Source organism: Fomitopsis serialis (assembly GCF_022376445.1).
Source record: "Fomitopsis serialis strain Sig1Antser10 chromosome Unknown B0H18scaffold_20, whole genome shotgun sequence".
Taxonomy (NCBI): domain Eukaryota; kingdom Fungi; phylum Basidiomycota; class Agaricomycetes; order Polyporales; family Fomitopsidaceae; genus Fomitopsis; species Fomitopsis serialis.
Window position 1 is genome coordinate 170,103 of NW_025954980.1, and position 19,660 is coordinate 189,762.

The 19,660-nt window shown below is 55.0% G+C and overlaps 8 protein-coding genes across 8 annotated transcripts; 3 read left to right on the forward strand and 5 right to left on the reverse strand.

The window, feature by feature from the left end:
* Window positions 1-51: 51 nt before the first annotated feature.
* On the forward strand, window positions 52-1,048 carry B0H18DRAFT_1117418 (uncharacterized protein; the record flags this gene model as incomplete). The annotated part of the gene is made up of 2 exons (XM_048033582.1): window positions 52-363; window positions 692-1,048. The coding sequence occupies 2 exons, from the start codon at window positions 52-54 to the stop codon at window positions 1,046-1,048; spliced, it is 669 nt and encodes a 222-aa protein (XP_047895371.1).
* Window positions 1,049-2,605: 1,557 nt separating this feature from the next.
* Window positions 2,606-4,237, reverse strand: B0H18DRAFT_996847 (proline-specific peptidase). Its single transcript, XM_048045436.1, has 5 exons — window positions 4,139-4,237; window positions 3,401-4,079; window positions 2,925-3,353; window positions 2,745-2,854; window positions 2,606-2,689 (listed from the first exon to the last, which is right to left on the reverse strand). The coding sequence occupies exons 2-3, from the start codon at window positions 4,051-4,053 to the stop codon at window positions 3,095-3,097; spliced, it is 912 nt and encodes a 303-aa protein (XP_047895372.1). The 5' UTR covers window positions 4,054-4,079; window positions 4,139-4,237; the 3' UTR covers window positions 2,606-2,689; window positions 2,745-2,854; window positions 2,925-3,094.
* B0H18DRAFT_996855 (uncharacterized protein) lies at window positions 4,219-4,503 on the reverse strand. Its single transcript, XM_048045437.1, has 2 exons — window positions 4,422-4,503; window positions 4,219-4,368 (listed from the first exon to the last, which is right to left on the reverse strand). The coding sequence occupies exons 1-2, from the start codon at window positions 4,493-4,495 to the stop codon at window positions 4,254-4,256; spliced, it is 189 nt and encodes a 62-aa protein (XP_047895373.1). The 5' UTR covers window positions 4,496-4,503; the 3' UTR covers window positions 4,219-4,253.
* A 5-nt stretch (window positions 4,504-4,508) lies between these two features.
* Window positions 4,509-6,445, reverse strand: B0H18DRAFT_996857 (uncharacterized protein). The gene is made up of 2 exons (XM_048045438.1): window positions 6,405-6,445; window positions 4,509-6,353 (listed from the first exon to the last, which is right to left on the reverse strand). The coding sequence occupies exons 1-2, from the start codon at window positions 6,423-6,425 to the stop codon at window positions 4,590-4,592; spliced, it is 1,785 nt and encodes a 594-aa protein (XP_047895374.1). The 5' UTR covers window positions 6,426-6,445; the 3' UTR covers window positions 4,509-4,589.
* Window positions 6,446-6,927: 482 nt separating this feature from the next.
* Window positions 6,928-11,637, reverse strand: B0H18DRAFT_996864 (ARM repeat-containing protein; the record flags this gene model as incomplete). Its single annotated transcript, XM_048045439.1, is given in 22 exon segments — window positions 6,928-6,997; window positions 7,009-7,198; window positions 7,252-7,316; window positions 7,373-7,591; window positions 7,645-7,773; window positions 7,827-7,868; window positions 7,924-8,217; window positions 8,267-8,509; window positions 8,570-8,626; window positions 8,679-8,762; window positions 8,821-9,032; window positions 9,085-9,241; window positions 9,294-9,384; window positions 9,437-9,472; window positions 9,527-9,548; window positions 9,602-10,078; window positions 10,130-10,353; window positions 10,402-10,554; window positions 10,603-10,775; window positions 10,829-10,943; window positions 11,342-11,532; window positions 11,581-11,637. 21 exon segments carry the CDS (start codon window positions 11,632-11,634, stop codon window positions 7,096-7,098), a joined length of 3,141 nt encoding a protein of 1,046 aa, XP_047895375.1. The 3' UTR covers window positions 6,928-6,997; window positions 7,009-7,095.
* Window positions 11,638-13,422: 1,785 nt separating this feature from the next.
* B0H18DRAFT_1117422 (Alpha/Beta hydrolase protein) lies at window positions 13,423-14,156 on the forward strand (the record flags this gene model as incomplete). Its single annotated transcript, XM_048033583.1, has 3 exons — window positions 13,423-13,653; window positions 13,704-13,816; window positions 13,877-14,156. The coding sequence occupies 3 exons, from the start codon at window positions 13,423-13,425 to the stop codon at window positions 14,154-14,156; spliced, it is 624 nt and encodes a 207-aa protein (XP_047895376.1).
* A 333-nt stretch (window positions 14,157-14,489) lies between these two features.
* B0H18DRAFT_1117423 (uncharacterized protein) lies at window positions 14,490-15,227 on the forward strand (the record flags this gene model as incomplete). The annotated part of the gene is made up of 3 exons (XM_048033584.1): window positions 14,490-14,625; window positions 14,677-14,876; window positions 14,928-15,227. 3 exons carry the CDS (start codon window positions 14,490-14,492, stop codon window positions 15,225-15,227), a joined length of 636 nt encoding a protein of 211 aa, XP_047895377.1.
* A 400-nt stretch (window positions 15,228-15,627) lies between these two features.
* On the reverse strand, window positions 15,628-18,102 carry B0H18DRAFT_953565 (uncharacterized protein; the record flags this gene model as incomplete). Its single annotated transcript, XM_048042199.1, has 9 exons — window positions 15,628-15,680; window positions 15,731-15,785; window positions 15,833-15,874; window positions 15,931-16,410; window positions 16,461-16,609; window positions 16,662-16,722; window positions 16,772-17,102; window positions 17,337-17,479; window positions 17,530-18,102. The coding sequence occupies 9 exons, from the start codon at window positions 18,100-18,102 to the stop codon at window positions 15,628-15,630; spliced, it is 1,887 nt and encodes a 628-aa protein (XP_047895378.1).
* Window positions 18,103-19,660: the final 1,558 nt, after the last annotated feature.

Here is a 19,660-nt window from a genome sequence, read left to right on the forward strand (position 1 = left end):
GGAGCTCGCGCTATCTATAATATTGCCCACCAGCTCACGCATCCCGCTCAAATGCCCGCGCATCCGGCTTGTCCACCCTCGAGCGACAATCTGCCCACCGTCTCGCACACACCTCCCCTCCTGTGCATGTCCATCCTCTCGCGCCCCCTCACCCTCTTGCACACGCCCGCTCAAACCCGCCCGCGCGTTGTTGCCTACCTGTTCCCGCAGCTCGCTCACCCGTTCTCGCCGTCTGTTCACCAGCCCCCGCCGTCTGCTCGCGCAATCTCGTCGCCCATCTCTCCTGTCTCGCTCACTGACATCCGCCAGTCTGGCGCGCTCGCCGTTCCTGGCCGCTCACCGTCCTCGATCGCTAGCTTGCCTGTAAGCTGTCGACCTACTCGCTCGCCTACTCGTCCCTGCTTTTGCCCGCTAGCTAGCTCGGTGTTCGTCGACTCGGTAGCCCGCTCTCGCCCTCTCCCTAGCTCACCCGCCGTCTGACTCGGTCATAAGGTATTTTTGCTTGAGTAGGTGCATCGACGAGCAATGAGCTCGTCGTGCCTACTTGTCCGGTAGTCTGCGCATCTGGTTGAATTGCCCACGTGTCCATCCTGCTTTCTCGTGCTCCACTAACTTACCCTTTTCGCGCCCGCTCGCTCTTGCGCCCGCTCTCACGCGTCTCGTCCGCCGTCTGCCTACCCACCCTCGGTAGCTGCTCACTCTCACCTCTTCGCTGGCTTGCCCACCTCCCGCTCTTGCTCGCCTGCTCGTTCTCGTTCTCGTCCACCCGTCCCTCTTGCTAGCTCATGCACTTGTCTGCTCGCTCCTCACTAGCTCGTTCGTCCACTCGGCGCTCTTTCCCGTCCGCCTGTCTTGCCCGCCTGCATCCTCGCCCTCCTATCAGCTCACTTGCGTGCCCGTTCGCTCTCGCCTCTCCCGCCCGCTCGCCCTGTATGGTCTGCACGCCCTCGCGGTTGCCTACGAGGTTCATGGCGACAACATCACATCTCATGGCAACGGTTCCGAGCTCATTGACCTTCTCAAGATCTTCGACTCGGACACCAAGTAGACTATACATGATGCGCAGGCTCTCGGCGTGCAGATGCTGCTGCGCGGCCACCGATACTTCTTTTGCGGTGATGTCGAGGTATGTATGTTAGAGTTTCCCTGTATTGATAATTGACCTACCCACCCAGCACGTTTCCGCGTTCGAGCGTGCACTACCACGAGCACACCGATAGCTCGAATTGGGACGCGGACATTAGTCAACGAATGAGTGGCAGTGAGTACAAATGCAGACAAATGAACGAGCTGACTGTTCGCACAGGGTACGGCAGCATGGAGCACAACGTGCACGACGACCACGCGCACGATGACCACGAGCACGCAGGGTAATGCCTTGCGTGTAGACACGGCTGATGGATGGTCGGCGAGATGGGCGAGCTGTCGGATGGTGGATGAGCAGGTAGAGGAGCAGGCAAGTGGACCAACGGGCAGGCGGGTACAGGGCGCAGGCAAATGCCTAGCACGCAGACAGGGCTACCGAATGCACATGCAGGCGGGGCGGGCACACAGGCGGGCGAGCAGGTAAACGAGAGGGAGCACGTGTGCAGGTGAGCCACCAGGTGCACGTACAGGGAAATGGGCAGGCAGGCGACCTGTATTAGGCTGAGGGTATGATAGATAGTATACGTGCACTGCTGTTTGTCAGTAGATATGTATCTGGAATACAATCTTTGAATCACATTGTTGTTGTGCGAGATGGTCAGGCATGTGCTCACTCTCCTCTACTCCGTGTATTGAGGACTCATTGTGGAGGATCATAGCTAATGTATACGGAATTGTCACAGGATTACACCTCAGATAGCGCACATTAGAACTCATTAGGACATCATTAGGGACTAATTAGTACTAATTAGTTTGGGGGTAAAGGAATGTTGAATAATCACTAATCCTCCTATTTTGTCCTAATTGTATCAAAATTTGCCTCATTGAACCTAATTACATCTCATTAGGGAATTCAGGTTTTCCTGATGTCACACGGCTCGAGTCCATCAAACACTCGCTCGGTGCAGTCGATCGACTGTACGAGGCGACTTGCAAGAACTGGGAGTTGCTATATGAGGAGGCAGAGAGAAATCAGCAGGCATACGCGGCATGGGCTAACAGTACAAAATAGCGGCAAGTACTATACTACTTACATCGTCTTGATTACACCCCATACAACTCGAGTTGCACACAATGAAACCTATGATTTCAATTGAAGCGTAACACTGACAGTGGAGGAGGTTGAGGAGGCGATTGGATGACGTGAAGGACGATACCTACGACTGCCCACACCCCGACACGCCTTGGATGCAGGAGGAGGGGCAGGGGCTGGGAGGGTGGTGAGGTCGCAGGGAGGCGGGGTTCTCGGGATCTGGGGATCCATGCCGCAACACGGTCTGCTCACGTCGGACATCCCTTATTATTGTTGCCCCGCATGTACCTACCGTACGGGCCTAAAACATGGAGAATAAAAAGAAATATAAAAAAAAAGATTGGATGACGTGACGGTCACATAACCACGTGATTGCGTCGGTGCCCCGCCAATGCACGGCGTCACCGTGACGGTATCGCCGATCCTCTGTCCTTTAAAGCTTCAAATCCGAGTCTTTCGCGCCGTCAGGCTCGTAACTGTCGTAAGGAATGCACGTACAAGGTGATACTAGTAAGCTTGTTTTCATAGTGTTCTGTAGTACTGCATGCCACATAAGCACTCGGAGACAGCTCGCTCAGGCTAGCAATAATCTCCGACTCCCGCCAGTATGCACGCACCGCGCGGCGCCGGGACCAACAAGTTCCAGACACACGAAGTTACTCCTTTGACACGGTGTGCGTATAAAGCCGATCCCGTTTTTGTTGCTACCATACGCTGAAATCTTGCGGAACCCTCCGTGAGCAGGAAGTCATTGCGTCTTCGAGGGCTATAACGTCGTCGAGCACGTCTAAATTTCTGACCCGATATTTTCCAGTCTGAGTCTGAGCAACGAAGACGGTGAGTACTACATTATCTGCTCCGGAGCCCATTGACAATGTCATATTCTATCAGATGTGACTCGGAGGATATGAACATCTACACACGCGTCATCAAAAACTCCCCAACAACGTCAAAATATCTCGCTGGTTCCTCGAAAAACGGCTGATGGGTTGCTTTGGCGAATTGTACCCACTTTGCATTGGGGATGCCCCAGAACAAAGGCGCGACGCACAAGTCCGTCGCTTGGTCCTCAGCGCCGTTGATGACCAGCGTGAGTTGCTTGATCTCGTGCAAGCGGCCGATGATATCAAAGTTCTTCTGGTTTCCCGTGCAGTAGAACTCGGAGGGCCCGTGGCTGTCAATCCCGTCAGCAATGTCGCCTGCTGATGTTGTTGTACTCACATTGCCAAGTATACTGTATCGTCTTTCTCCAGCTCGGCGATGGTGACCTGCATGTCCTCGGGCATCGGGTCCAACGTAAGTGCATGCCGTTTGAGAAAGACGAGCTCCGCATCTTTGTACTCCTTGGACTTCGTCATCCCGTCTCTTTCGCACCTCTCGATGGTCTCCCTCACTGTCTCAGGCAGTTTCTCAATCAACCTCCGGCATCCGGCCTCCCACAGCCGCATTGATGCGTACGTGTTCGCCAACACCAACCGCCTCAAGCCCTGAGGCTGTCGCGCCAAGACGTATGACGCGGCCAAGGCTCCTCCCCACGAATGACCCAGTAAGTCGAAGCTGTCATGGATTCCTAGTTTCTTCACAAGGTTCTCGAGTTCGGCGATGAACAGCTCGAACGTCCAGAACTCTTTTGGCTTCTCGCGGAGACGCGTGGACTCCCCACAGCCGAGTTGGTCGTACAGGACAATAGGGATGCCCTTCGACTCCCAGAGCCGGGCGTGGCAACGCACGTAGATGTGCGGAAATCCGGGACCTCCGTGGACTATAACCAAGGGACGGACGCCGGATTGGAGGTCGCCGATAATTTTGTACCAAGTCTGAAAAGTCTCAGACTCAACAGTGAAGTCGACTGTCCCGGTGCTCTCGGGTACCATGATCGCAGTGGAGTTGTTTGTGTGCACTGTGTCCTTAGTAAGCTCAGCACATGTTCATGCTGCGCCGTAACTCCGAGTTACTCACCTTGCGACAGAGGGGATTTCGTGCGTGTTATAGCGTCCCGAGAAGCCCTATTATATCTTGTGCGCCTGAGCTTTCGCGGTTCTCGTAATTGTGTGCGACGTCTACATGCTCGTGATCACAAGGCTCTTCGAACATCTAGACGAAACAGATAGGGACCAGATGACGAGCTCATACCATGCATCACCGAACATCGCGTTCGGCCTCGTCGGTGATCCAGGCCATCTAGTAGGGCATGTATCAAACTTGCTATCATGCGTCACATTCACACACTGACAGAACACAGGCTAGATAGCGAAGGGCGGCGATCTGTATGCGTTTCATGAGCTTAGCCTCGCAATCTCCGGAAAGGGGCACCATGATCGGAATATTGTGAGTAGATACTAGAGTGAAATGCGACATTTGTATGTTCGACGATCAAGCGTACAACTTGATACTAGCGAGCCCTCTCAGGCTACCTCGCGGCCCCCATTTCCATCACCCGCCTCCTTCTCTCCCTCAACATCCGTTTCGCGAACGCCTCACCATCGGTCAACCGCTCAGAGCACACGCTTGACTGTCGAGACATGTCCGAGCCTACCGAACATGCCGACGAAGACTTGCGGGTCACCAACGTCGGCCTGCGCGACCCGCGGGTCTTCTTGCGCGGCCCCGATTTCCTGTACTTCGTCGACTTGCGCTGCGAACGCCCTTCGCATACGATCGCGAGTGATGACAGTGAGGGGGTGTGAGATACCTGGGGGATATCTGGCAACCGGGGAGGATCCGCATCCACGTGAAGGGACGGGCTCCCAAAGGCCTGCTCGGCGTAATACTCCTCTATAATGTCTAGCCTGTTGTCCTCCGCGTCATATGCCGTTGTTGCAATTTCTTCCTTCACCTCCGCCTGGGGACTCTTCTGCGGTTCATCCTCGAGGGGAATGGACGCCCATGAATGGGCCTCCGGCAGCCCACCTGTCGGTGCGTCCTGGTGGGTGAGATACGCGTTGCCCTCGACCTCCTCTGGTGGCCACTCCTTGACGTCTGAGTGGCTAGAGCGGATAGAGGCACCTCTGGACAGCGTGTCAACGCTGTAATGCAGGACGTCGGCGCCGTGCTTCCAGTCGCGTTTCTTCCTGCGCGGCGAAGTAGTTAGATGATCCGCAGCCGTATTGCTCGGGGTGGGCCCTCCGACGACTGCATTGAACGCGTGAACAAGGTTCGTCTTGATCGACGCCGCCCAACTTCCCTGTGCGGAAACCCCGTGGTCGATGTCCCCAGGATACGGCAAGGGACCCACGCTCTTCTCGCTGATGTTGCCTGAAGACTTCAAGCGGAAGAAATCTGTCGTCTTCTTGTGTGCGTGAAAAGGAGCCCAGGGCACAGGTAGTCCGTTATCCTGGGCGCCCAGGAAAGCCATTGGTTCGTAAGGGGTTCCGCACTCGGGCATCGGGGTATGCCCCACGAAGGCCATGCTCAACACCGAACTTGCGCGACTGCTCTCGGAACCCGATGTGATGTCGCCCGGAACGAGGTTTGTCACTTGAAGCGCTCCCATGTTCGGCGCGAGATCAGGGACGCTGCTGTTCGTGTGATGCAGCTGCACCGTCTGGTACGGTGTGTCGTTCAAAGAGTGCACAGCCGGAGGAAGTGTCGGTAGGCGCCCGTCGGTCGGGCTGATCGCGTCGAGGCGGTCGAGACAACCAGCACTCCAGACATTAGCCCCATCGCCATTCGATGCATGTGCCCCAAAACCTGTCTCTAGACCTGCTGGACTTCTGGGTAGGTCGCTTGGAGTCTCTTTGGCCCACGGCCAGACGACCGAGTTCTCCAGGGCTCGAGTGCGGGTCCTTTGACGCATGCGGAGCCACCACGACACGAGAGCTACGAGCAAGCCGAGAGTGGCCAAGGCACCGAAGGAAACGCCGACTTTGAAGCCTGTCTTGTCTGCGTAAAGCGCTCCAGATGGATTGGACGACATCCGTGTTGATGCTGAAGCGGAGGACAAGGACGTTGTCCCCTGACTAGAAGAGGACTGAGAACTGGGTGTCGTGGAGAAGACGGTGGTAGCGCCTGAGCTAAGTGTACTCGATGGCTGGGTACTGGTGGTAGAGGATACGGGTAGTGAAGACATAGACGTGGTTGCTCCGGAAGGGGCTTGAGTGATCGTACTCGCCACCACGGACGCGACAGAGACAGGGCCGATGCTTAAGGAAAGGCCAGCAAAGCTCGCAGACAGCTGCATTCGAATCATGAGTGAGAATACACCCCATGCTCTGCAGGAACCTACTTGTCCTGGATCTGGCTCCATGACTGCGACCGCTCCTGTGCTGAACGGCAGTCCTGTCTGTGTTGCAGCTTCGGAGGCTTGCTCGATTGGTTGACCGGCTTCTTGGCTAGGTCCAGTTTCCGGAGCAGTACCGATTCCTTGAACAGGTACTATTGCTGCTTCGCCACCCGGTCCGAATACTAGATTGTTTCCGGCCAGAGCATCCGCGACGACAGGTGATGAGCGACGTGGCCGGACATAGACATCTCGTCGAAGAGTGACAGCACGTCGATGTCGCGCATCACGAGCATGCACTGGCAGGTTTGTCATAACGGCGCACCAGGCGCAAGGAAAAGAGCTCTCTGAGCTATCGCAGGCAAGCTGAACGAAAGAGGAGTGGACGAGACGTGAGGCACCCGTAGCGGCTGACCAGAGAGCCCGTTTTCAAACATTATGATCCTGACTGGGCATTGTTCGTCGGTTCGATTCGTCATGGACGTCGTCGGTGTGTATCTATAGCTTGGTGTCAGCCGCACAGATACCGCTTGTAAGGAATGAATCATGACGGGGAGCACCATAAGTATGCCGGACGCTGGCCTAGAGCATGCAGCAACTTGGCAGCAACACAGGTGAGTCGTGACACAGGTCACATTACTATGATGTACAACATTGTCATATACTGCCGCGATTCGTCGAGTCCAATCGTTCGCCTTCACATCGTGACTGAAGTGTAGCCAAAGCTAGTTCCTTCCAAGCCTCTTGCGATAAGTACGAACTGCTGCGCTGCATCTCTCACGCGCTTGATCGAGCGTGACCTGGTACCGATTGAGTCTGAGAATCCTTTGCTGTGGCACCAGCGATGACATACCCAAAGACTGCTTTGATCAGTTGTTCCTTGGCCGCGTCGTTTGCTCTGCATTGCACAAAATCATCCTGACATGGCGGGCATGTATTCAGACAGAGACAAGGGCTGAAATGTGATGACCTACAGCGAAGAGCACCTCTGTCATCCACTGGCGACTCTCGGCAGGGAATCGTTGTGTCAGCGTCGAGAGCAACTCGATGAGGTTCGGAGTAGCGGATCGAGGTGCTACGCCTGCGAAGCCATTGAGAACTACCCTCATGAACGAGCGACCATGGGTTTGGGCAAAAATGACTTTGGCTTCGCTGAGTTCATCTACCGCACATGTGCGGTTGATAAGAGTTCGCTGCACAAGCATCACTTGGGAGGCGAGTTCAAGCACGTTGAGGGATTACTCACAAGGAAAGTGGAGGCTCCTACTAGAGAATACCGCTCCTGCAGCCCCAGTGATGTGATCGAGCACTGCATAAGAGCAGTGAATATATCCGAGGGGAGCCGATAGAATGCAGTGACAAAATGCTGAGCCGTCTAAGCATGAACGTTGAGCTTGTGACCAACGATATGCGAGCTACATGACCCACCTTGTCCATGCAACTGAAGAACGCTTGTACGATATCGGGATTCTAGAGCAGTCGTGGGATCGTTGCCTACATCGAGCGTAGTGTGGATGCAACGTACCGATTCCAAAGCATCTGGCTGACCAAGCACGCTCAGACTTGTCTGCAACAACACGCCCAGCACATTCAGCGCGATTTGCTCGGCCTCGTTCGTCGGAACAGACTTGAAAGTGGTGGGAAGCAAAGACGGGGGATCAAGCTGGATAATCAGAGAGGTCGTCAACGATAGCCACACCGCGGTCAGTTGCGTCTGAGCGGCCATGCAGACTACTTCCAGCAAAGGCCCAGGAGGTAAGGTGAGGAGGGTGACGTCGGTCGGTAGCGAAGTGATCGCGTGAATCAACTCGCTCAGAGCCTGACATAGATGGTCAACAAAAGCCACCGGAGAGTGTATTCGAGCTCACACCGGATACGCTCGCATCCTCTGTCCAAAGTTCCACGATTCGTCTGATGACGGCAAGGAGACCTGCTCGTAACTGGCTCATACGTGGGTCGTCCCGCGCTCGCATCATCTGCTTGGATTCTTCTTGGGCGGCCGGACTCTCGTCCACAACCACTATGATCTCGGTTGTGCGTGTCAAGCCGCTGGCAACCCCTGTAATTGTCATCAACTTCTGAACCGCAATCGCTCGAGCTTCGTCAGGTCGCTGGGCCTTGGCCATGAGTCTCTGAATACAAAATACAAGATAAGCAAATAGTCGACTCGCCTGTGCGGCAGATTGGAGTGCCTCGTGGAGGCTCGCCATTACAGGAGAGAGGATCGCCTGTAAATTGTGTAAGTGTACATGTTACCCTAGAAGAAGGCCGATACATTACCTCGATTGGTGAGATGGCCTCGGCAGGAGGAAGTGCTTGAATGATACTAGCGATAGATTGTGTGACTTTCGCCTTCTCTGTATCCTATCGATCATACACTTGTGAAGACGCATGCCACCTCAAATCGAATTTCCCGACTCACAGGGATTCCAGTCAGGCTCGCATGCAACGCTCCGAACGCAGTTATATGTGGCGCGAGAACGGCCCGATTCACGTCGCAGAGGTCACGGAGAGAATTCGCAGCTGGCAAGCACAACGCAGGATCAGGAAGAGCTACGGCGATGTAGGAGACTGCGTTCATGAGCAAGGGAGATGCGTCTTGCGGCTGAGTAGTGAACCAGGAAGCATAGGAGCCTAAAGTAGTAAAACTCAGAACCGCGAGCTCTACGCGAAAGCAAGTGCATACCTATCAGTAGCAGAGCCGTGCGGCGTACCCGGCCACTCCCCGTGACGGGAAGACGACCGAGTATGTCAGGTCCGAATATTTGAGCAAGATGAGGATTGCTTTCGACTGGCACTGCCTCCTGAGCGGCCAGAACGCAATGCAAGGTGCCTTCGATGTCCTGCCGTATACCAGTCAATTCCAGCTTCGGCGGGCAATTTCAGATCGCTTACTTCCCAGCCTTCATTCGGTGATTTTGATGAAAGCCGCTGTAGCAGATCGGCGACGTAGAAGGCCAATAGTTCGTCTCGGAGGATGTAATACCTGTCGCGAACGTTCAGCCCATGAGCCTATCGTACAGAGGGATAAGACTTACGCGTTTATGACGATATCTCCGACGTCTCTGCGGTAACTATGGTGCACAAATGAACTCAGAACGCTCGTGATAAATGGATGGATGACGTACGCTTGAAATTTGTCTCGTTGATCTGCGCAGTCACGTCAATTGCTTGCCCGAGTGGAAGAGCACGGACACACACACCTCTGTTCCATGTGCGCAACGTAGCAGCGTCAGGCCACACCACCTTTCGCCTCAAAACCTGCACGAGCTCCGAGTACACACCCCTCGCCACGCGCATTTGCGCCTGCTCTGTCTTGTCCGTTCCCGGCTCTGCATCCACATCCCCATCCCCGAATTCGAACTCCTGCTCGTACTCAGCGCTCCACAGCGCCTCCTGGTAAAGATACCAAAAACCGAATGTCAGCTCGCTTTCCTCCTCGTCCACGCCATAGAATCCGGGCAATGCCGCATACGCGAGTAGCAGGCGAAGGAATGTCTGGACGAGCTGGGACTTGTTCGGCAGAGAAGGCGCAGGGAAGCTGATTGGTGGTGGAGGCTCAGGAAAGGGTGCGGGTGGCAAGGAGGAGGCTATGTTCGCTGCGAGATACATAGCAGAATGGTCGCCCAGGGCAACCAGCAGCTTGCAGAAGGAGTGTGAGACGGGGTCGACCAAGCCGCCTGGAGCAGGTGAGTCTAAATTGTTGAGGGATACTTAGTAATACGGCGCACTGTTCAATGTTTCCTCGACGATCCGGCCGCCATAGCTGTGGAGCCAAATGAGGAGCGGCTCTGTGAGAGTTCGATTCGCTGAACCATCTGCGAATGCAGACTTCGTCATGAGTTCTTGCAGAGTTTCGGACGCCCCCGCAAACGCTGTCTCATCAAACTCTAGAGCTGCCGTCGAGATTGGGTTCAAGAGCGTGATGAGCAACGGGATAAGCGGTGTAAGATCGCTGCGAGTAGATATAAGGAAGGGCTTAGTGAAGGCCGACGACACGCACCTGGCGGGGAGTATTGGGAACCATGCTTGAAGACATTTCAACGCGGACGAGAGCTGGTGGGGTGCGCTTAGAGCTTGTGGGACGGTGATGCATGATGTTATGGCCTGTATAACCATCGGCACGACTTCTCGCAAGCTGCTTTGCACCTGGATCCTGCAGGTCATGAATAGGCTGGCTTGAAGACTACGCTGAAGCACTTACTTACTTGCAGGCAGCAGGTCTGCACTCTCCACTTCCTCGGCAACGATCGCAAGGAAATCCATGATCTGCTCGGTCGTAGCACCGAGGGTCGACATCGTATTGATGCACGACATTAGCCAGTCAGGCCATCGAGACGGATTTCCTGGCGCAAGTTTGAGGGCTAAAGATGTCACCTAGCGGGCACGATCATTCAATAGCGTCCCAAATGGCAGACCGGTGGACGTACAGCAACGTAGAGTTTGCGGAGAATGACTTTATTCTTGCCGCTGCCCATGGCGCGACCCGTCACATCTAGAACCATGTCACGTAGTTGTGGAGCATCGTCTTCAGGAAAAGCTGCCCTGATACCCATGTTAGCTCATGACGCCAGCCCGATATCCAGACTACAGTCATCTGCAAAACGGTTGTCGTTTTGCGTTTCCCGACGGCTGTGGCTCCCCGCCGCACATCCGCCACGGCACCCCTCGGCAGGACGACCGCAGCACCTGCGCCCCTCGTCCGAGACATTCGGAATACCTGGAATCGCGCTAGGTACCATCTATCTTGCGTGACGAGGGTACAGGCTAGGCGTCCTTGATACCGTGGCCAAGGATGAGAGTCGTCAAGGACCCGCTCTGTGCACTCTGCACATTTAACGGGACTGACCAGGTCCGGTGGTACGTCATGCCAGCCAAGAACAAGGTGTTCGTCGCACGCATGCGACAACCCTTATGCAAACGACTGTAGCAGCAACACTCACCAGTCTCGCGCGATCTTCACTTGTGCCGTATGAGCCCCAAAGAACTGCACGTTTGGGTCGCTATAATTCAGGAACGGCAATACCAGTCCCCATGCTTCTGGCCGTTTCTGTATTTCAAAGAGCTCCTGCTGAATCCGCCTTTGGTCCTCGGACGAGAGATGGTTTTGTGGCGCATAGGCTTGCCGGATGAGCTGCAACAATATGAGTCAGTGACAATCACCGTGATGCCTAGTGCTTACGTCTGCGGCGCGTTCTATATCCTCTGGGGAGAGAACTGGAACCAAAGTGGCCATGTATCCAAATATACAGATGATTAAGAAGTGCGAACAGCGGTAGTTGGGAGGCTTCAGCTTCAAGCTTCAAGCTTCAAGTCGGAGAGGGTCGCGTCGATCACGTGGTATGACAAGCTAATTGAGGCGGTTCGGATTGATTCGCGACGTGACGAAATGAAGCAAACCGTGACTGACCTTCGTTCCTACATACAACCCTGCCAGAGATGTGCGAAGTGGACGCGCTGGCAGCTCATCACAAGGCTGGAAAGGCAAGTGGGAAAGCTTGAAGTCTCGGAGACTTGAATTGTAGACTTCGAGTACTGTATATGTCGGTCAGGGAACTGCCGCGCTCGGGAGGTGGAGGAAGTTCGGGCACAAGGATGATGTCTCTTTCCTCAGGTGAGAGTGTCTTATATACACGCGGGGTTCTTAGTGACAGGAGTGAAGCTACGTATGTCCGTCATACAACATGACGAGTCCAGAGTTATTTACGTCAAGAGATCAATCCACGCCACTACGAGCATTGTACGCACGCTTGCCTGATCGAGCCACAAATGGCCGGAAAGGGAAGGTGTCAAAATGACCGCTCGAAAAGGGCGGACCTTGGTGGACACACTCGCTCCGAGTCTGTCTTCAATTGAATGGACTGGCCGCTCTTGTCAAACAATGTTCAGAACATGCCGAGACTGCTGCAAGTAGGCCAGTTTGCGACACTCTGTGCATACGAATGACCACCAACACAGTACGAGTCTCGATGACCATTTCGGACGCAGACGTAGTACCTAACATTAGGCTTGAGCAAGAGGCAGTAGCAGAGAACCTAGCACGGCATCACCCTTCTTGGCTCGAATGAGTCTTCTGGTAGTTGCGGTTGAAGATCCGCTTGTCCCTTGTATGTAGTTGTCGTGTTGACTCCTGTGAACTTAGATATTTGAACGTTGAGACTGAAGTCACAATGTGCAGTACTGTCGATAACCGGAGATCATGCTCTCTCCATACAATCATTATACTCGCAAACGACCTGAGAGGTCGGTGAATAGCAAGACATAAAGGTCGCGGAGTGAATGGGCGGATAGGTAGACGACCGGGCATAGTAGATGTGCGTGGACGCGTATCAGTGCAGACATTGGGGGAAAGACTATGACTGACTAGGACTCCTGGAAGATATCACGCACTACGTCGTGCCTCAAGCTCAAGAGTGGCGCGGATCTCAGCGGAGAGAGAGCACCTTGTGATAGTCAAACTGTGCGTGGGACGAGTCAGAGCTGCCCACGTTGATGGAGCACGTCACAGCGTAGGCGGGTCGTCGATGATTTACTATGTGTGCACCTCCTGATGATTATCTGTAGAGAGAAGCAAGCAGACCACTGTTCAGAGTGAGCGCATCATTTCAAATCACGACATACCAACGCTCGTGGAAAGGATCTGGTGGAATGGCTGAGATCAGATTTCGAAGGATGCCCCTCGAGCGCGGCATATAACAGCGCTCACGATACCACGGGCAAGTTGAAGGTCCCCCCGCCCTAGCTTCAGCTTGCAGTCAAGATCACCTGCGACGACGGAGACCACCGGGGCTATCCCCTTCACCTACGATCATGAGACATTCCATACCTGGTACAAAGTAGTCGGCGACCTCTCGCCAGGCGCGCGGCCCCTCGTCACGCTCCACGGCGGACCAAGCATCTCGCACCACTACATGCTCCCCCACGCCGAGTTCGCCAAAGCACACAACATCCCGGTCATCTTCTACGACCAGATCGGCATCGGCAAGTCGTCCCACCCGCGGGGAAGCCGAAGGAGTTCTGGTCCATGGACGTGTTCATGGACGAGCTCGACAACCTCCTCGCGCACCTCGGTGTCGAGGACGATTTTGATTTGCTCGGGCACTTGTGGGGGTCCATGCTCGCGGTGCACTACGCGTCGAACAGACACCCCGAAGGGATGAAGCACCTCATCCTCGCGGACGGTTCGCCGTCGATGGAGCTGTGGGCGAGAGGGATGGACGCACTGCGAGAGCGGCTGCCAGATGACGTTCAGCAGGTGCTGAAGAAGCACGAGGTTGGGGCACGACGGATAGTCAGGAGTACCAGGATGCGGTCATGGTCTTCTACAAGAGGCACGTCTGCAACTTGGACCCGTGGCCCAAGGAGCTACTCCAGTCATTTGAGGCGATGGATAAGGACCCGACGGTATACACTACGATGTGAGTCGCATGCCGCTGAATTTTGGGGGACATTGGCGTATTAACTGCGCGCGATGCTAGGATCGGACCGTCCGACATATACATCGTCGGGACATTGCGGACGTGGTCGTGCGTCGACCAGTTGCAGAACATATCGTGCCCGACGCTGCTCGTCAATTCGCCTATGGACGAGGCGCAAGACGTCAACTTCGTCCCTATTTTCAACAAAGTGAACCGCGTGAAATGGGTCCAGTTTGCACGCAGCACGCACCTCGCGTTCTTCGAAGAGCCCAAGCGATACTTCGACGTAGTTGCAGACTTTTGCAAGACCACCGATAGAATGACATATCCTTTCTTGTAGTGTAAACCAAGGGATGCCTTCGGGACCTTAGGCCTCGGCCTTGAGCTTAGCGGGCCCACGCGAGGATGGATGAAATTGACATGCACCACTTTGCAACGGGAACATCCATGTATGATACCGACTATATCCTGAGAGAGACAGACCTCACGAGAGCAAAGTATTTACACAAATTGGTACGTATTGCGTACGTACTCTCGTGCAACGCAAGGTCACACCGACTCACACGGTCTCTTTATCAACTATTGCCTGCGGTGAGCACAGCCGTCTCGTCTCGTCCTTCCACCACTGACATACATACATAGACTGCAGTGATACCTTCACGCTCATTGCACTATGACCTCTGTCCACCCCAACATCGAACTCCAGAAGGACAATTCACCAGTCACAATGGTGTCATCTTATCCCTCGTTGCATTCAGATGGTGGGCCGGCAACATCATTCCCTGACCGCTCAAGTTCAGTGGCTCCTGGTACGTACTACAACCAGCGACTTGAGGTTTGTGGCTGAAATCCGGATCCAGCAACTCCTAGGGAGGCCCGTGGTCGTTCCACCAGCATTCCATCACAGGACTATAGCCGCCACACCTCGCGTAGCCCTGGCAAGGGCAAGGGACGTGCTCGATACAGTCCTTACCCTGGAGCACTACATCATCAGATCCGAGGAATCAAGGTCGGCGACCTTGTTGATAGTTTCGGCGGCGAACTTCCGTCCTGGATCTTAGTATGTTCGCCTATGTCTCAAAAGTCGAATACCACTAATGTCGTCTATTAGACATCTAGCGACACAGGTCTTCCTGAGCCCGACGACATATCTGAAGATGCGCTCGCCCTCATGATCGACATGGAGAGGTCTGCCCTTACAGCTCGTGTCCAAGAGTGCACTGCACTCGACTCCAAGATTCGTGAGAAGGAACTCCAGATCCAGTTCCTCAAATACATCAGGGACACAGAGGCGAACTGTATCCACGTTGCCGAGAAGAATCTCCACAAGCTGGAGGCTTTTGCGCACGAGCATGGGATGGATATCGAACCGGCCATCCAAGCCTTTGCTGCTGGACGCCGAGCACCGTAAATGGCACACAAGGCCGTCAAAGCCGAAGCCGCCGCTCTCTCGTTGTCGTCCGAGGACTCGGACGACAACAGCGAGATGTACGGTCCTATCGGCGAGATTCATGAAGACCTGCTCACTATCGTGAATGCCAAGTCTACAGTTGCTGGAGCCTGAGAGGAAGTCGCGTAGACGAGCACGCAGTGGAGGCTGATCGATGTATCGATTCATTCAGAGCAACGCTCTCCTACTATCATTACAACGCCTACAACATAATGTACGAATAACACAGATGGTGTACAGAGCGTCCATCAGGGAAGACTCAGTGCCGGATTAGACGAGCGTACACAAAACCAAAGAAACAGTGTAAATGCGCGAGTGATGCAAGTGTCGTAGAAGGAATGAGAGACGAGGAGTGCATGGATCATGCCTCGTTCTCCTGGGCATCCTTCTCGTATTTCTTCTTCATGACGCTCACTACAAACAATGATAAGCAGGGGGCCAGTCACCAGAGCAGAACGGCTGACCTTCGCGAGATATCTGCCCAGACGATAGCCAGCCCTCAGGGAAGGCGTTGACGATCTACATATTGGTGAGCCATGTCCCAGAGCCGGTGAATCTGGACGCACCTTCTGGTATAATGTCTTCCTCACGCCCTGGTCGCTCACTACCTGATTATTGTTCTCCAAAGTACTATGCGACCCATCAGCACACTCCTCCCGCGTACATGACACAGACGGAACACCCACTTCTTCTCGTTCTCCAACCTCACGACTTCATTGCTCAAACACACGAGCTGCCAAATGATCGCCTTCATTGTGTCCGTCAAACGATACTTCTTGCCGGGCGGATGCGCGTCCCGCTTCGCTGCGCCGCTCTGCGCTGCGGTCTCATCGTCCTGATGTTCCATGCCCGTGTCATTGCCATCTTCGATCGACGGCCGCGACGTAAGGCGAGGCGTCGTCGTCGTGTCTGACCCGCCCGGTGCGGGCGTGCCTTCAACCGAATGCACGGTTGAGCCGGCCTCAGTGGCTGAGTCTTTCGTGCGCTCGTGCCGCCGCTCCCACGCCGCGACGCTCTTCTCCCACTCTTCCTGCGCCTTCGGGAAGCCCTGGTCGGCGAGCACCTTGAGCTCCTTAAGCAGAGCCTCTTGTCGCTCGACGAGCAGCGTCGTGTGATCCCGCCACACCGTCCGTTTGATCAATTTCTGACGGAACGTGAGCTTCGCGAATGACGACGACTACTCTGGACACGTACCGTCATAGTGAACTTGTTATACGGGAAGAGCGTCGGCATAATGTTGAAGAAGTTGTCGTCGTACTCGCCGAGTAGGATTGCCTTGAGTGCGATCTTCGCCAACATTGGTTTGAGGCCGGGTGGGAACTTGCCCTTGACTTCCCAGTTCTCTGTCATGCGTTCAGTGAGACAGCAATAACCCTCTCGCAGACGGTCACCCACCTTTCGCAATCGCGACTTTCAACTCCTCAAACATCTCGTCGAGGTCCGGATGGAATGGTTGCTACGGCAGTTGTCAGAGCGATCCCAGAGCGCCCGGACCGAATACTCACGATCTCGCGGGTTTTCCGCCTCTTCTTTGCGCTCTCCTGTGAGCCCGACTGGATGCTTTCCGCACGCGGCTCCTCCGCTTTCCTCTTCACGGGCTTTGGAGCAGCTTCCTCGTGGTCGGATGGTAATGTGATGGGCACATCCCGTGTCCCATTCTCTATCTTCACCTTCTTCGGGGACGGTGGCGGCTTAGGTGCACTTGGCACAAGAGGTTGTGACAGGGTTGCCGCGAGGGAAGCAGGGATAGGAGCGGAGGAGAGCGCCGCGGCGACGGACGCAGAAGGCGCAAGGACAACCTTCTTTGACTTTGGTTTCTTCGATACTGGGGGAGCTCTGAACGATGTAGGTCAGGCCAATGTTCGTTATAGTGTGATGGGACAGTGATTGAAGAAAACGTTTCGAGATTCTAATCACCCGTCCTTCTGCGCGAGAGGTTTGGTAAGCTGTAGGCCAGACGCACTGGCTTGAGTTGGCGACGAGACCAGGGGTAATAACGGACCACAACGATGAATGCACTCTAGCGACCTGCCCGGCATACGCAAGAGGATAACGAATGAGAACACGCACGTATTCATTAACGCAACCTGTCCACTCGACACATAGAATCCCTTCTGCTTCGTCTGCGCGAAGAAGGTCCGCTCGTCTTGCGCGAGCTCAGAGTCGTCAATGAAGGGGTCGGCCGTGTCGTAGTACTCGGAGGCACGGTTCTTCTGCATTGAACAATGAGGGTACGCGCAGACTAGCGAGGCTGTAGACGCACCTTTCTCCGCTTCTTCTTGAGTTTGTTGCCGTCGCCCTCGTCGTCGCCCTCGCTGTTACTCTCGTCGCTTGTGTCGTGCTTCGCGGGAGCAGGCGGTGTGGGTGACCGCTGACCAGTGGTCTTGCTGAGGGCTGCGATGTCGACCTCATAGTCTTCGGGACCACCGAGGGGGATGTCGAGGCGAACGGTGCGCAGCGGCGGCTGGGGCGGGGGAGGCGGGGCGGGAGACGGTGAGCGGGCCTTGGAGGACTTTGGTTTAGCGCCGGCCGGGCCTGACGCGGGTTTGGCTGCGGTGACGCTCGAGGCGGGCTTCGATTTCGCGCCCTTGCCTCCGCCGTTCGCCTCGACGACGACGACCTCTGAGGGCCTCGACGCGGGCACGGCATCGGGCAGCGTGCTGATTGCGGGGAACGACGGTGAGTGGGAGGAGGAGGAGGCGGCGGAAGAGTCGGCGGCGATGGGGCTGTGATGTGGTGAAGGCGAGTCTGGCGACGACGGCCACTGTAGTTCCGCCTTATCCAGTCTGGCCACGAGGGGCTCGACAGCGACCTGGCCGTCGACTTTGAGGGCCATGCTAGGGCGCAGAGGGCGCAGGAGGAGGAGGACGAGGAGGGGGAAGATGGCCTAATAAGGCAGTTTTCGGGGGAGGAGAGAGAGGGGAGCTGCGACGGCATCCCCTCTCTGCTCTCCGGTATGGCGATTTGCCAGCAGAGCCCGCGCCGGAATCTGCGCGACAGTCCGAGTTCCTGCGTTCTGATTGGTCCGGCATTTCCCATATACGACGCGTCAAATCACCTTCTCATCTCCTCCTGGCCCGCGCTCTCATTTCGCGCACATACCGCCTCGGAACCTTCCAATGCTCCCTTCACTATGCATTATCGTTGCAATCCGCCGTTTGAGTACGTAGCTACTCGTCCTCTTCAGGTCCTTTCGTTGTTGGTGCAATCATGTGGTCTATCCCGCGTTAATCATTGAACGGCCTTGAGGTACTTGTCGCAGTATCGCCTGAACTTTGCCTCCACACGGTCGTCCTATATGACACTCCGCTGTCCTCTTTTTATGTTGAATCTCCAGGTTGATGTGTTCGTAGGCAAGTTTATGGGTAGGATTGACCTGGCTCTGGGCTGATGCTCACCAGGTACTTCGGGGATGTCTCGGGCATACCATGTATGGTCATACGTCCTAGAATCTGTACTTCCGTGGCCAGATCTAGATCTAGAGTACTTGGCATAGAGTACGCGACCCCTACTAACTGACCTTGCTCTCATCAGGTCTGTCTCTCGCCGGGTGCATTTTGCCTCTCTCCCATCGCAAAGTGATACATGTCTGATCTCATCCGTCCTTGCGTGGGCTCCGCCAAGCTCAATCCAAAGCGGAGGCCGCCTGAGGTCAGGGCAAAGTCGGGGCATCCCTTGGTTCTACAGTGTCTTGCTTCCCGGAAATTGTCAAGACTGACCCGAAGACATAGCCCCAGATGCCTCGACAGGACCAACATAACCTATACCGGTTCATCTGCTTTGAAGCGCAAAGTATCTCGGGCTTAATCAGCTTCGGGACTTCACATGTCAAGCTTCAAGACCCAGGGGTTTGAACCATAGCAATGGTGGCCGGTCATCGTCAAATGATGCGTGTAGATGTTCATCATGGCCATCGCCAATTCACGAGGCTGGTGTCCATCACCGGTATCTTGACACTGATCACTGCAGTTGCCTATTGGTGAGCTGGATCATATTCGCAAAGAGTCGATTGTCGTAGTGCTGATGACCTGTACTCAGGCTATACTTCCCGGACTCGCCAACTAACGCCTGGCTCCTCACACGGGAAGGACATATTGAAGGTATCCGACGTCTCCAGGTCTGTGCGACAAAGAAGCTACCTCTGAGGGACTCCGGGTTGCTAATATTAAATAATGCAGATCAAACTGGTGTCGAGAACAACACTGCAATATCGAGCAGTGCGTTTTGTCCACGTACCAACCTAGCATTCGCCCTCGCTTCTTGACAGAGTCATCGAGGCCCTGCTCGACCCGAAGACATGGCTCTTCGCGCTCTTCTCCGCGTTGAATCATGTCCCCAACAGCCTCACTAGCCAATGTCGGATCATCGTCACCTCGTTGACCGACTCCTTCGGG